General features: G+C 34.8%; 1 protein-coding gene and 1 long non-coding RNA gene across 8 annotated transcripts in view; one reads left to right on the top strand and one right to left on the bottom strand.

Annotated features, from left to right (window-relative positions):
* Positions 1–2,003, bottom strand: part of LOC120078639 (mitotic checkpoint serine/threonine-protein kinase BUB1) — a 13,915-nt gene extending 11,912 nt beyond the window's left edge. The window contains exons 1-3 of one of the 5 annotated variants that reach the window (XM_039032932.1): positions 1,918–2,003; positions 1,529–1,718; positions 1,291–1,438 (exon numbers count right to left, since the gene is read on the bottom strand). In XM_039032932.1, the coding sequence (XP_038888860.1) occupies positions 1,291–1,438; positions 1,529–1,605 (225 nt within the window). In that variant the 5' untranslated portion in view covers positions 1,606–1,718; positions 1,918–2,003. Of the gene's footprint in view, positions 1–1,290; positions 1,439–1,528; positions 1,731–1,917 lie in introns of those variants that run through there. The other 4 variants (XM_039032930.1, XM_039032931.1, XM_039032926.1 and 1 more) reach the window with 4 other exon arrangements.
* Positions 2,004–2,880: 877 nt separating this feature from the next.
* LOC120078820 lies at positions 2,881–7,594 on the top strand. Of its 3 annotated transcripts, XR_005482101.1 has the most exons (4): positions 2,881–3,304; positions 5,257–6,779; positions 7,021–7,077; positions 7,294–7,594. It is a non-coding gene; the product is annotated as an uncharacterized LOC120078820 (long non-coding RNA). The 3 variants fall into 3 exon arrangements; XR_005482102.1 differs by having other exon boundaries at positions 5,266–7,077; XR_005482100.1 differs by having other exon boundaries at positions 5,257–7,077.
* The last annotated feature ends 5,738 nt before the right edge of the window (positions 7,595–13,332 follow it).

Here is a 13,332-nt window from a genome sequence, read left to right as displayed (position 1 = left end):
AAGATGATGGTGCGTTTTTGAAGAGGTTGAATGACTAGGCCCACTAAATGTCACTCTTCAAGGACACTCACTCACTTTTTCTATATAGCTAGTCTTACTAGCTTTGCTTGGGTCACGATATGAGGTATGTTGAAATACTACATGAATTAGCCCTAAGGGCATTTGTAATTTATGCTATATTTGCTAAATTAGGGGTTTCAACCATTCCTTCTATTTATATCTGAGGTTGGGTCTATTGTAGGTATGACATTAAATAATAAGTCCTTTTTCTACCGTGGTTTTCTTCCCTGAATTAGGGTTTTCCACGTAAAACCTCTTGTGTGTCTTCTTTTCTTTCTATTTCATATGGTATGAGAGCAAGTGTGATGAAACCCTAGCCCTCGTAATAGAAGAAACTCGTACAAGTCATTCCGCCAAACTGATTTTAGTGAAGGGTCATGCGACGTGTCGAATCGGCTAGATAGGGAACGTGCAAAGCTGAGACGGTTGCGTGCGAAGTCGAGGGTCTGATCGGTTGTGACCCGCTCGCGTGCGCCAGCTGGAGAGCGTGACCTTCCTCGATGGTGTTCGGCTGGAACGGCTGAGTCTGGAAGCTAATCGGCACGCCGACTGGAGCAAGCCCACCACCTGCTGTTCGGTTAAGCCACCTGGGATGATGGTTCGGAGATAGCGGTCAACTGCTGCTTGAATCACAGCCTCATTAGTCAGCATACCTTCACCTATCAAGTTTGATGACTGAGTTTCTTCTATCAGGGCTAGGGTTTCATCACCTTGCTCTAATACCATATTGAAATAGAAGAAAAGAAGACGACACAAGGAGTTTACGTGGAAAACCCTAATTCAGGGAAGAAAAACCACGGTAGAAAAAGGACTTATTATTTAATGTCATACCTACAATAGACCCAACCTCAGATATAAATAGAAGGAGGTGAAACCCTAATTTAGCAAATATAGCATAAATTACAAAAATGCCCTTAGGGCTAATTCATAGTATTTCAACATACCTCATATGTGAGCCAAGCAAAGCTAGAGAGCTAGTATAGAAAAGTGAGTGAGTGTCTTGAGAGTGAAAGTGTATTTCTTTCAAAATGTCCATCTTTGTTCTTTCTTAAATAAAAGTTTATTTCCTCCAAGATTGCCTCTCTTCCTTTTGTGCAAATTTTTTCAACAGAAACCTTCTAAAGATAATTCATCAAAAGCTACATACAAGTAATCTAATCAACCGCATGTATGAAACAAAGATGATAAGTTAAACCCACAAATGTAACAGTGAAAAAATTAATTACGCACAGAGAGAAACCAAATCTTTAGAAATCGGACATCGTTTTTGTACTTGACATCGCCGCTGAAATTTTCAATGCAATCAGAGAGAAGCTTGGCGAGTTCTGGCCCAGAAACATTGCCTGAAGTTGAATTTTCAAGAGCATCCTTGATGGACCTGCAATTAGAACCAAATAGCAGATAGCATCAACAATTTTCGTGAGATTGAATGTAAGAACAGCTGTTAATTACAGAAATCGAGGAATACCAGAGCCAAGGCAACAAAGGGTCCTGAGCGGATGCTGTGGTGGTGGAGATTTGAGAATCGGGGTAGAAAATCGCCATTGCTAGTAGCTTTCTGCTCGTTTAAGGAAGAGAAATGGAAGATGCCGACTCGGACTGTACATAGGCTCCAAGAAGAGCGCCTTTGTTGCAATTCAAATTTATTACCAAGGAAACTAAAAAGGGAAAAAGAATGAATTATTAATGAATGTAGAATAAAATGCGCTTAGTTGTAAAATTATAATTTTCCTTTAATTTCTTTTTCCCATCAAAATAGTAAATTAAATTGGAAAATTGCCAAAAATGGGACACATTTTAAGGTGTTAAGGATTTTTTTGGTTTTGGGACAAATGAGACGTGAAATATCCATATTACCTTAAATGAGAAAACCCAAGTTTTTATTTTCTTTCCCCCCAAATTTTGTGACTTCCCCTCCTTGTCTATCTGTTCTCGCATTTTTCTCCAACTTCTCTTCCCTTGAGCTCTCTTGTCATGTCTTAAATTTCAATCTATGTGGTAAGTTTTTATAGTTTTTTTATTATTATTATAGATTTTTTTCGTCTACTCTTATTCTTGTGTTGAGTTAGATTAAATTTTCTCCAACACTCAACTCTAAATTATTTTTATATGTGTTTTAGGTGATTTAGGACAGGTTTAGATATATTTTAGATAGTTTTTAGGTATTGTATTTTATCTCGCAACATCTCATAATATCTCACAACAACTTTTCAACTTCCAAACTTGAAACACCCAACTCCAAATCATTTTTATATGTGTTTTAGGTGATTTAAGGCATGTTTAGACATGTTTTAGATAGTTTTTTAGGTACTGTTTTTTATCTCGCTATATCTGCAACAACTTTCCAACTTCCAAATGTGAAATACCCAACTTTAAATCATTTTTATATGTGTTTAGGTGATTTATGGTGGGTTTAGTCATGTCTTAGATAGTTTATTAGGTATTATCTTTTATCTCACAACATCTCGTTAAATCTCACAACAATTTTCCAACTTTCAAACTTAAAGCACCTAATTCCAAATCATTTTAACGTGTGTTTTAAATGATTTAAGGTTGATTTAGACATATTTTAGATAGTTTTTTAGGTCCTATTCTTTATCTCACATCATCTCACAACAACTTTCCAATTTTCAAACTTGAAACACCAACTCCAAATCATTTTATATGTTTTAAGTGATTTTGGGTGGATTTAAATATGTTTTAGATAGTTTACTATGTATTATTTTTTATCTCGCAATAACTTTTCAATTTTCAAACTTAAAACACTCAACTCCAAATCATTTATATATATATATATATTTATAAGTGTTTAATTTAGGGTTCAAATCAAAAACGAAGTTTTGCCTTCTCTCTTTCGTCTCCTATCAGGTCACGCAACCCTTTCTCTCGTCTCTCAGTCGAGTGCTCCGATTGCCCATGCCACACGCCAATATCGAAGTTGGGTTTCGACAGTCGTAGAGACCGACGTTGTACGCTCCGATTGCCCGTTCATTTGCCACTCCGATTAGCAGTGTCGTCGGGTTTCCGCAGACACAAAGCAAGTAAATCCCAACGTCGTTGCTACCAGGTTTCGTCGATCTCACCATTCGCCCACTTGCACGTGTGCCACTTAGCCACACGCGTCCAGTCGCCAGCGTTTCACCTTTAGTTATAAGAGTCTCCAGTCGCCAATGTTGTCTACAGTTCGTCGTCGTCAGTTTCGCCACTCGTTCGCCGGGCATGCTGCTTCAGATCTGTTAGCATGGTGAGTTGTAATCCGGTTCTGGAAGTTCTTAAGTTCAAATGTTTTGGGAAAGTCCTAAAACTCGGAGTTCGTAATATGTTCTATTTCTTAATAAAAATATTATAGAAATTGCACTTTATTATCAAATATAATAAACGAACCCATGACTATAGCGTGAATACTTTAAAGATGATAAGTTATAATAAATAGCCTAAAAGGATACCTTATCCCGAGGATACGAAATAGTCAACTGGCTATTTCAATTCGATGACCTGGGTAATTCGGTTTGAACTAACTATGAACTCTTGTTTATTCGGGATTATCCTTTAATCTGCATATATGAGAGCCACGATGCTCAATATTCCTCCTATTTTGGGATAAAACCAGATAGATAGTTAGGACTAGTTAGGACATAGTCCTGCAAGAAGGAATTCGCTCCTACCCAATTTATGGTTAGTAGGATTAGGGTTGTTCTCTTAAGTATTGATTCCTAGTCTTGAACAAAGGGGACATGGTTTATCGGTAAAACGATAATTTTGACCTAGCTGTAAATACGAACACTGATTATGGTTAAATCAATACCCAATTTATGGTTAGTAGGATTAGGGTTGTTCTCTTAAGTATTGATTCCTAGTCTTGAACAAAGGGGACATGGTTTATCAGTAAAACGATAATTTTGACCTAGCTGTAAATACGAACACTGATTATGGTTAAATCAAGTAGACAGAAATATATCTACAGTGAAGAGAGTGCAACTACTGAGCGATAATGGTATGTCTGGGTAGTTAATAAATATTGATTAATTCAAAGAGTTTATCATTGGAGTTGATCAGTATCTAGGTCCATAAGGTTCTTCTACTAACTCGTAAAATATTAAACCTTTGATTAAAATATTAAATGAATTTGAAATGTTCAAATTCGATTTTAGGGTTTAGATTTAAAATGTTCAAATTCAATCTTTAGGGTTTGGATAATTATATTCAATATAATTAATGTTTAATTTTGTTAAAATTAAAGTTCAAAATATTTAAATATCGATTACATAAATAGGACTAAGTTTAAAATTAAGTGTTTTATTAATTTTATATTTTATATTTAAATTATTTTTTATTAATTAAATAGATTTAATTATTCAATAAACATCTTTTAATTTATAAAATTCAATTTCAGAATTGAATTTTGGTTTTTGTCTAATTTGATTTTAAAGTAAAATTAAATTAGATTAAAAATTAAATTAAAAATGATTTTTAAAAGTGAAAGTGGGTCCCCAAATTCACTCTTTATCAGTGGATATTACCACATTTTAACACCTATCCCACTTACTAAGTCTAATTGAAGTGTCAATCAACTGAATTAATTAGTGTTTGCATGTTTGAACGTAATAAAAGCTCCAATTTCTGAGTTTTGAACGTAAAAAAGATTCTCTTGGTGGTATACTTAAGAAATTGAAGGTCAATTTCTTGGATATAGCAAGGACATAGTGGAAATCTACAAAGATGTTCAAGCTGAAACCCTTTCTTTAAAAACCGATTTTTATCTCATACTTATTACTCAAATTAAGTGTAATTAGAGTACTTAATGATTTTGTTAGCTTCCGTTTTATGCATGCTTACTCTATCAAAATGTTGAAAAGCTTCAGATCTGCTAGTGTGGTTAGGAGAAAGGGAAGGTTCTTGAGAGGAAATAATTTGGAAAAGATAAGAAAATGATAATGAATAAAAGTAGAGGGAATTTAGGGAGAAGAGGATAATTGAACTTAAAATTTATTTAGTTTTAGTTTTATATTTTTAATTGTTCAAATTTCGTTTTTGTTTTTCCAATAAATCTTAAATTTAGTCACTCAAATTTAATTTTTGTTCTTAAGGTCAAATGTTAAAAACTTCATCAAGTTTAATTTATTGTCAAATATCTATGCTGCAAATGAGTTCTTCTTTGTTCAAGCAAGGAGCTCACTTATGGTAGTGTTTTAAAAGCTTGTGCAGGTCAGCAAATTTCATCAAGTCTAATTTATTGAAAGCTTGTTGACCGACACAAGCTTATAATACTGAGATGAAGGTTCATAGATATTTCATGCCTGTGTCGTGGGACAATTTTCAAGTGCTGAAGTAAGGAAAGCGCACCAAATTTCTGATCCAAAAAGTTATGGATAGATTCTCTTCCTTTCCTTGAAGCATTAGGTAAGTTGTCAATTTCAATACTCGATGTTCCAGATATATTTAGTTCATCTTATGCCTTATATCCAATTATTTCTTGTATTATAGGCATACTTTCTCCTCTTAATAGTAAAGAAAATAAAGCTTTATTTCTCCTCTTGATTGTAAATTAGTCTGTTTTCTTCCCCATCTGCTCTTATGATGGGTTTAATGATTAAAAAAAAAAAAAAAGAAGGAAAAGAAGTAGTACCAAGGAATTTGAATCTCTCTTATTTATGGTGTTCCCGAGTTGTATCTATTCACTTATTCAACTTATATGAGCTATATCTATTTAATTTATATGATCTTTCAAGAGATATTGGGACTGTTGAATCTTGTGATGAGAATACTGAATTGAAGTTCATCTATTACTTAGTTCTGTAAAGTAGATTGAGTTTGGTTCTTTTCGTTGAAAATGGAATTTAGCAGGTAGTTGTTTATTCCTAATTGCTTTTGGCTACTAATGTCAAGTGCTTCCACTAAATTAGATTTTGTTTTTTTTTTTTTAATTTTTTTTTATATGTTTATATGTGAAGTGCTTTTGATTTATTTCCTATTTAAGCAGTCTTCTTTGACCCATTGCATTCAACATTTATAATTTCAAAGGATGTCCAAATTTTTATGTGTTGAATTGAGCATTAACATTTAAAGTGAATCCACTTTGATTTATGTGTTGAAAGTGAAATTGAATGATAGTTATTGCCTTGCTGGTTCCTAATTGGTTTTCGCTATTGACACAAACAACTTATACTAGTATTAGACTTTTCTTAATTTTTTGTAGTTTAAATGTAATAAACCTTTGATATTTATATAAGCAATCCTCTTCAATTCATTGCATCTGGGTTTCGGTATCTAGAGTTGCAAAGGATATCAGAGTTATTATACGGTGTTGTACTATTGTAAGCTTTTAGCATTCAAGGTCGTCTATAACTGGTAAGGTATTGTTTGTATAAATGGTAATGACTTTATCATAAAAGCCCTTTTGGACATGCATCAGCTTTTAATTTTCAATTGTAATCCATTTATATGCTTGTGGTATTGAATTATCTCTTCGCAACAAATGTTGTGTATCGGTATGTTACATTTTCAAGTATACAGGATGGATTCAACTGTGAATGCGGTATGTTAATGCTAAATATTTTAGCCATTTATATACTTGTGATGATTGATTAATATGCATGGTAGTGCAATTAGCAGCGGCCAAGCTAAGGACCCAGAGGTTGCTTTTTTCAAGAGGTTGGAAGGCCTTCAGCCTTGTGAGGTTCAAAAACTAAAAGCTGGAACACATATATTCACTGTCTATGGTATAAAATGTTTATGTTGCTTTCTAGGTGTCTAAATTCTAATTAAAAAACTCCCTCTTTGTTGGTAGATTCATCTGAGTTTTTGAATTCTTCTCCTTACAAGTACTTATTATTCCAACCAAAATTAACAAGAATACTGTTGAAATTATCACTTCTGTGAAGCTCATTAAAAAGGGTAATATGGTTGGATCTTCTCCTTACAAGTTTCTATTTTTTTTTCTTTTGGCATGTTTTGTCACAGTTGCAAGACCAAGCTTTTGATGAGGAAATATCCAGCCAAATGTGGATGATTTTTTAGGTAAAAATACTTCCTAATTCTCCATCCCCATCACCTTTTCTGTTTTCTATTTTCTGTTTTATGGTTAAATTGATTGATAGTGTTTTACTTCTTAGTGAACTGAGGAAGGGAAAATAAAATAAAAGAATTCGTTTGAGTTTTGCTAAATGTGCTTGTTTTCTGTTGTTGTGGTGTGCCTTTTTGGTTGAAATAATATGTTTTCTTGAATTTACTCAGGTGAAAATCTAAAGAGAGGTTGATGAATGTAGCTCTCATATTCGTGTTTTACTTCCATGGTGGTGGATCCGAGTTCACAAGTGAGCTTTACAACCTTTGCAGAATTATGCTTCAGATAAAGTATTGAATTGGGCAATCATAAATGAGCCTAATGCACTTGATGGAGGATATGACTTGTTTTAATTCTAGGAACTTACTACCTCTGAGTCGTCTCAGTATATGATTTTAAGTTTTCGATACTTTGGTCTTCAATGTAAAATATATCTATATCTATTTATATATACATACACACTTCATGGTTGATACGTAGGGATTTGTTGTCTAAACCATATGGAGTTGATTTGGATGAAAAATCTATTTTATCTTAGTTTTGGAGTTAAATTATCATTCAATTTCTCTTTTGTGACTTATTGGAGGTTTGTGAAAGTAATTAAAATTTTATTTTGTGCATGTACAGGTAAAAAAGAAATATTATTGAATTGAACGTGCGTAAGCAATATATATACATTTCAATAATAATACGATGACAGATATTTAACATCAGACTTTATTGGCAAAAAGTGGGTGAAAAACCAACATTGAAGATAATGTTCAATATGAGTTGAAAATCAGCATTGAAGATAACTGTCATTGAAATTTTGGTCATCTAAAAGGTTTTCAATCGACATTGTACATCTATAATGTCAATTTAAATTGACATTAAAGCTCAATTTTGTTGTGGTGTTTAAGTGATTTTGGATGAGTTTAGACATGTTTTAGATAGTTTTTTAGGTACTCTTTTTTATCTCGCAACAACTTTCCAACTTCCAAACTTAAAACACCAAACTCCAAATCATTTTATAGGTGTTTTAGGTGATTTAAGGTGGGTTAGACATATTTTAGATAGTTTATTTGGTATTTGTCTTTTTTCTCGCAATAACTTTCCAACTTTCAGACTTGAAGCATCCAACTCCAAATCATTTTTTCATATGTTTTAAGTGACTTATGGTGGATTTAGACGTGTTTAGATAGTTTTTTAGGCACTGGTTTTTTTATCTCATATAACAAGTTTCTAGCTTCTAAACTCGAAACACCAACTCCAAATCATTTTTATATGTGTTTTAGTATGGGTTTATACATGTTTTAAATAGTTTATTAGGTATTGTCTTTTATCTCACACATCTCGCAATATCTCACAACTATCTTCAAATTTTAAAACTTTAACACCTGACTCCAAATGATTTTTATACTTGTTATAAGTGATTGTTAGGTGCTATAAAGCACAGATACTTCAGGTGAGGCAAAAAATCAGTATCAGATACTTATCGGATACTGATACTTCCCAGATACGTATCTGACACGCGATTTGACGTATCTATTTCTATGCGTATTTTTTTTTAAAGAAAAAAGATAAACAACTCATCTAATTTTTTTCCAATCTAAAATTAGGCAACCTATTTAAAAAGCTCACTACTCGAGTCCAAAACTAAAAGAAAAAAAAAATAATGAACCAAACCCTAGACTAGAATCATCTAATCTCCATCTTCACATTTGAGTTCTCACAAAGTCCACCAAAATATAAACCATTTGGATATTTTCAACAATTCAATGAAGAAGTTCTTCGTTTATCTTCATACTTCTCCCTCTAATCTTCTTCTTTTTCTTCTTTACAATATGAGTCACTTTTCTATTGCATTTTATTAACTATTGTACTTCAACATCTTAGATGTTGCTTTTTTTGTATCGTATTTCAGTATTTGTATTTGTCACACCCCCTCCCAGATTACCCTTTTAATCTGGAAGAGGATATAACTGTGGTATTTACTAGCCCTACTGTCAGCACCCACCACCTTAGCCTTCTGATCTAAATACCAACCTGTTGAAACATTAATAATATACGCATACAGCATGCCCCCTTGAGGTTCTACAAAGATTATATGAACACGTGCATACAGCCATGGCATAACATCTACAGGAAAAATATTCACAGATGGGCCCAAACATTTCTAACAAAGCTCTAGTCCCTCTCAAAACATGTTTATATAAACGGATCATCAACCTATTAATAAGTCGGGCCTTTCAGTGGCAAGCAGTAACATGATCAACTTTGAGGAATCTGACCGCTACCTGAAAAAGGGAAACACATAAAATCTATGAGCTAGTAGCCTAGTGAGTGACTATAGAATCATATTACATCATGCATTATATCACTATAAACATGTAAATATACTGATGAGTATCTCAAGCAACTTTCGCTAAATATAGCTTTAAACTATTCTTAGACGTCATTAAATATCATTATTCCTTAGTTGAGAACGAGCATACAACGTTCTAGCTCCTAACGTCTATTACTGGCCAAGAGACCCATACTTCGGCCTCCCTTTGGTGATGTATGGCCTAGGAGACCCATACTTCGGCCTCTCATTCAGAACTACCTAGTGCACGTGGAGTTTTCTAAGTACCGTCAATACCTTAGATACTATTACCCAGATACCTTCTCCATGTCCTTCAGTATCAGATTATTTCATAGCATCAAATTAAGTTTCTTTGCATGTCACTTACATAAGAACTCATTCTATCATAGCCTTCCTCTAGGAAGCATATTTCAACATTAGAAACATAACTTTTGTAATGATTTCACAACATACTTTGGCCTATGTTAAACATATACAAGCCGAGGAAAATATGTTAAGCTATTCATTAACCATTTGTTGCTTGAGGGAGTACAAATTCACCATTAACATCACTGTAACTTACTTGGCCTTATATGCATAAGTATTGAAAACATTAAGTTTATTTAGTCACTCACAGCTCGTCGGGGCTCTTAACTATTTATACCCCTCTCTTAGTTCTTCTTGGTCTGAAAGGACATAATTCTCGGTTAAACTGCTTAGAATTCTTAGCAAAATACCTCAAATAATTCATTTACTAATAGAACTTTTATCAACAAAGACAGCATTTTTAGCGAGATAATCATCATGAGTGAATTCATCCTTATGAGCGAGATCCTCAATCATGAGCGAGATCAAGCTTTTCCTAGCAAAACTTTCATCCTAGAGATACTTACCTCCTCTAACAAGCTTTGCTTCCTCACCAGCGAGATTCAGCCAAATTTCTAGCGAGATTTCCTTCTTGAGCGAGATCCTCATCACAAAATCAGCGAGATTATCATCCTAAGCAAGATCCTCATCCTTCTCATCTCGCTTTCGCTCTCCACGGTGAGTTGTTTGCTTGTTCTTCCCAAGCAGTTGTCTGTTTCTACACAGATTTTCTGTTTTAAATTCAAAAATTCATAACTCAAAATCCATAACTTTTTTCAAGCAATTCCTTCTAAAACTTGTTTAGAATTGAGTTAATTTTTTACCTTAAAATTTCAGCCAAAAATTCCTTATAAGTTTGGCCTGGAGCTTCTAATCTTCACCTTGGGCCCTGATTAATCCGAGATTCTGCCTCTTCTGAAAATCCATCACTTTTTGTTCTTCTGCTCCTGAAATCTTTCTCCGGCAAGACAACTTCAAAAACTAGATTCTCTCAGCTTTCAAATGACACTGATTTCACTAAATTTGCTCATGCCAATTGCTGAAACCAAGCTTTTGAAGTTTCTCTTCCTTTTTATCTTCCTGCCGGCTCCCGAGTTCAAGGATTAAACTGCCACGTCACCCCATACTTAGTGCCTCCAGCCAAACTAATAAATGAGCTTTCTCATTTAATATGTTTTTCCTTTCCTTTCTCCACAACTCCTATAAATACACATAGATTTCCATTGGTTAAAAATTTATTATAACATTCCCTTGGCTAAACATGCTTATCTAGGAAACTTAGAGTTCGGGGTTTATATTCACCTCCCCCTTAAAAGAAATTTCGTCCTTGAAATTTACCTGACATGTCATTTGAAAAGTTGAGGATATCTCTTCCTCATTTGCTCTTCAGATTCCCAGGTAACTTCCTCGATTCCATGATTACATCATAGCACCTTCACCAAAGGAATCGTCTTATTTCTGAGTACCTTGTCTTTCCTGTCTAAAATCTCAATGCCCTCTTCCTCATAAGATAAATCTTCTTTGAGTTGTACTGGTTGTGCTGCTAGTATGTGCATAGGATCAGGCACATACTTTCTTAATATTGACACGTGAAATACATCGTGAATATGAGTTAGTTCCATCAGCAACTGCAATCTATATGCTATTGGACCAACTCGTTCCACAATTTCATATGGTCTGATGTATCGCAGATTTAACTTCCCTTTTCTCCCGAACTGGAGAATTCCTTTCCATGGGGACAATCGAAGAAATACCCGATCTCCGACTTCAAATTCTAGTTCTCTTCTTTGCTTATCAGCATAGCTCTTCTGTCTATCACGAGCTACCTTAAGATTATCCCTGATAAGCTTCACATTCTCTGTTATTTGTTGAACTAATTCTGGACCCAATAATTGTCGTTCTCCGACTTCGTTCCAACATACTGGGGTCCTGCAAGGTCGGTCGTACAATGCTTCATAGGGAGCCATTTCGATACTAGAATGGTAGCTATTGTTATATGCAAATTCAATCAAGGGTAAGTGTGTATCCCAACTTCCTTTGAATTGTAATACACAAGATCTCAACATATCTTCCAGTGTCTGTATAGTTCTTTTTGACTGTCCATCTGTTTGTGGATGAAAAGTCGTACTGAAATGCAATTTAGTGCCCATAGCCTTCTGTAAACTAGGCCAGAATTTTGAAGTAAACCTCGAGTCTTGGTCTGACACTATCAACATTGGGGCTCCATATTGACTGATTATCCTATCCACATAAATCTTAGCTAGACGGTCTAGTGTAAAAGTAACTTTTACTGGTACAAACTTAACCGTCTTGGTTAGTCTATCGACTATTACCCAAATGCCATCGTATCCTGAGGGCGTCCTAAGCAATCCAAACAGAAAGTCCATTTTCACATGCTCCCACTTCCACTCAGATACTAGGAGTGGATTGAGTAATCCTGCCGATCTTTGTCTCTCGGGTTTCACTTGTTGACAGATTATACATCAGTCTACATATTCTGCTATGTCTTTCTTCATCCCAGGCCACCAGTAAGATCTCTTTAAAGTTCTATACATCTTGGTGCTCCCTATATGCATAGTGTAAGCGGAACTATGTGTTTCCTCCATAATGGCTTGCTTAAGCTGTAGCTTACTAGGCACACACATTCTTCCCTCCTTCTCTAGTACATTATCTGCTCTCAGTTGAAAGTCAACTCTGATTCTCATACTTACATCATCAGCAATTTTCTGAAGGTCAGGGTCTTTCAACTGATCTTGTTTAAGGTTTTCTACTAGGGTAGGTCTTACCTGGAATATAGCTATCACTCCTCCTGACGGTCCCATTGATAAAGCGGTTCTAGAATTTCTGAACTCCTGCAATAGCATTCCTTTCATTGAACCAATAATGGCCTTGGATCCCGAGGATTTCCTACTTAGTGCGTCCGTTACAACATTAGCCTTACCAGGGTGGTACTCGATGGAACAGTCATAATCTTTGATCAATTCAATCCATCTTATTTGTCTTAAATTCAACTCTTTTTTATCAAAGATATATTTTAAACTTTTATGACCTGTGACTATTATGCAGCACTCTCCAAATAGGTAATGTCTCCACAACTTCAGAGCTAAAACAAATGTTGCCAGCTCTAGATCATGCGTAGGATAAATGCTCTCGTGCTTCTTAAGTTGACGAGAGGCATATGCAATCACTTTCCCATCCTACATCCACACACATACCAATCCTTGTCGGGATGCATCACAATAAATCTCAAATTCTTTACTGAAACAGGCAAGGTAAGCACTGGCGCTAATACTAATCTTTGTTTCAGCTCCTGAAAACTATGCTCACACTTCGACGACACTCAAACCTCATGCCTTTCTTGGTCAGGTTCGTTAATGGAAGGGTTATCTTAGAGAAACTCTCCACAAACCTCCGGTAATAGCCTGCCAAACCTAGGAAACTACGTATCTCTGAAACAGTCGTGGGTCGTTCCCAATTAACTATTGCTTCCGTCTTCTGGGCATCTACATTGATACCATCT

The sequence above is a fragment of the Benincasa hispida genome, chromosome 5 (assembly GCF_009727055.1).
Source record: "Benincasa hispida cultivar B227 chromosome 5, ASM972705v1, whole genome shotgun sequence".
Lineage (NCBI taxonomy): Eukaryota > Viridiplantae > Streptophyta > Magnoliopsida > Cucurbitales > Cucurbitaceae > Benincasa > Benincasa hispida.
Note: the sequence above shows the minus strand (reverse complement) of the source record. Positions and strands in the feature narration are given on the sequence as shown.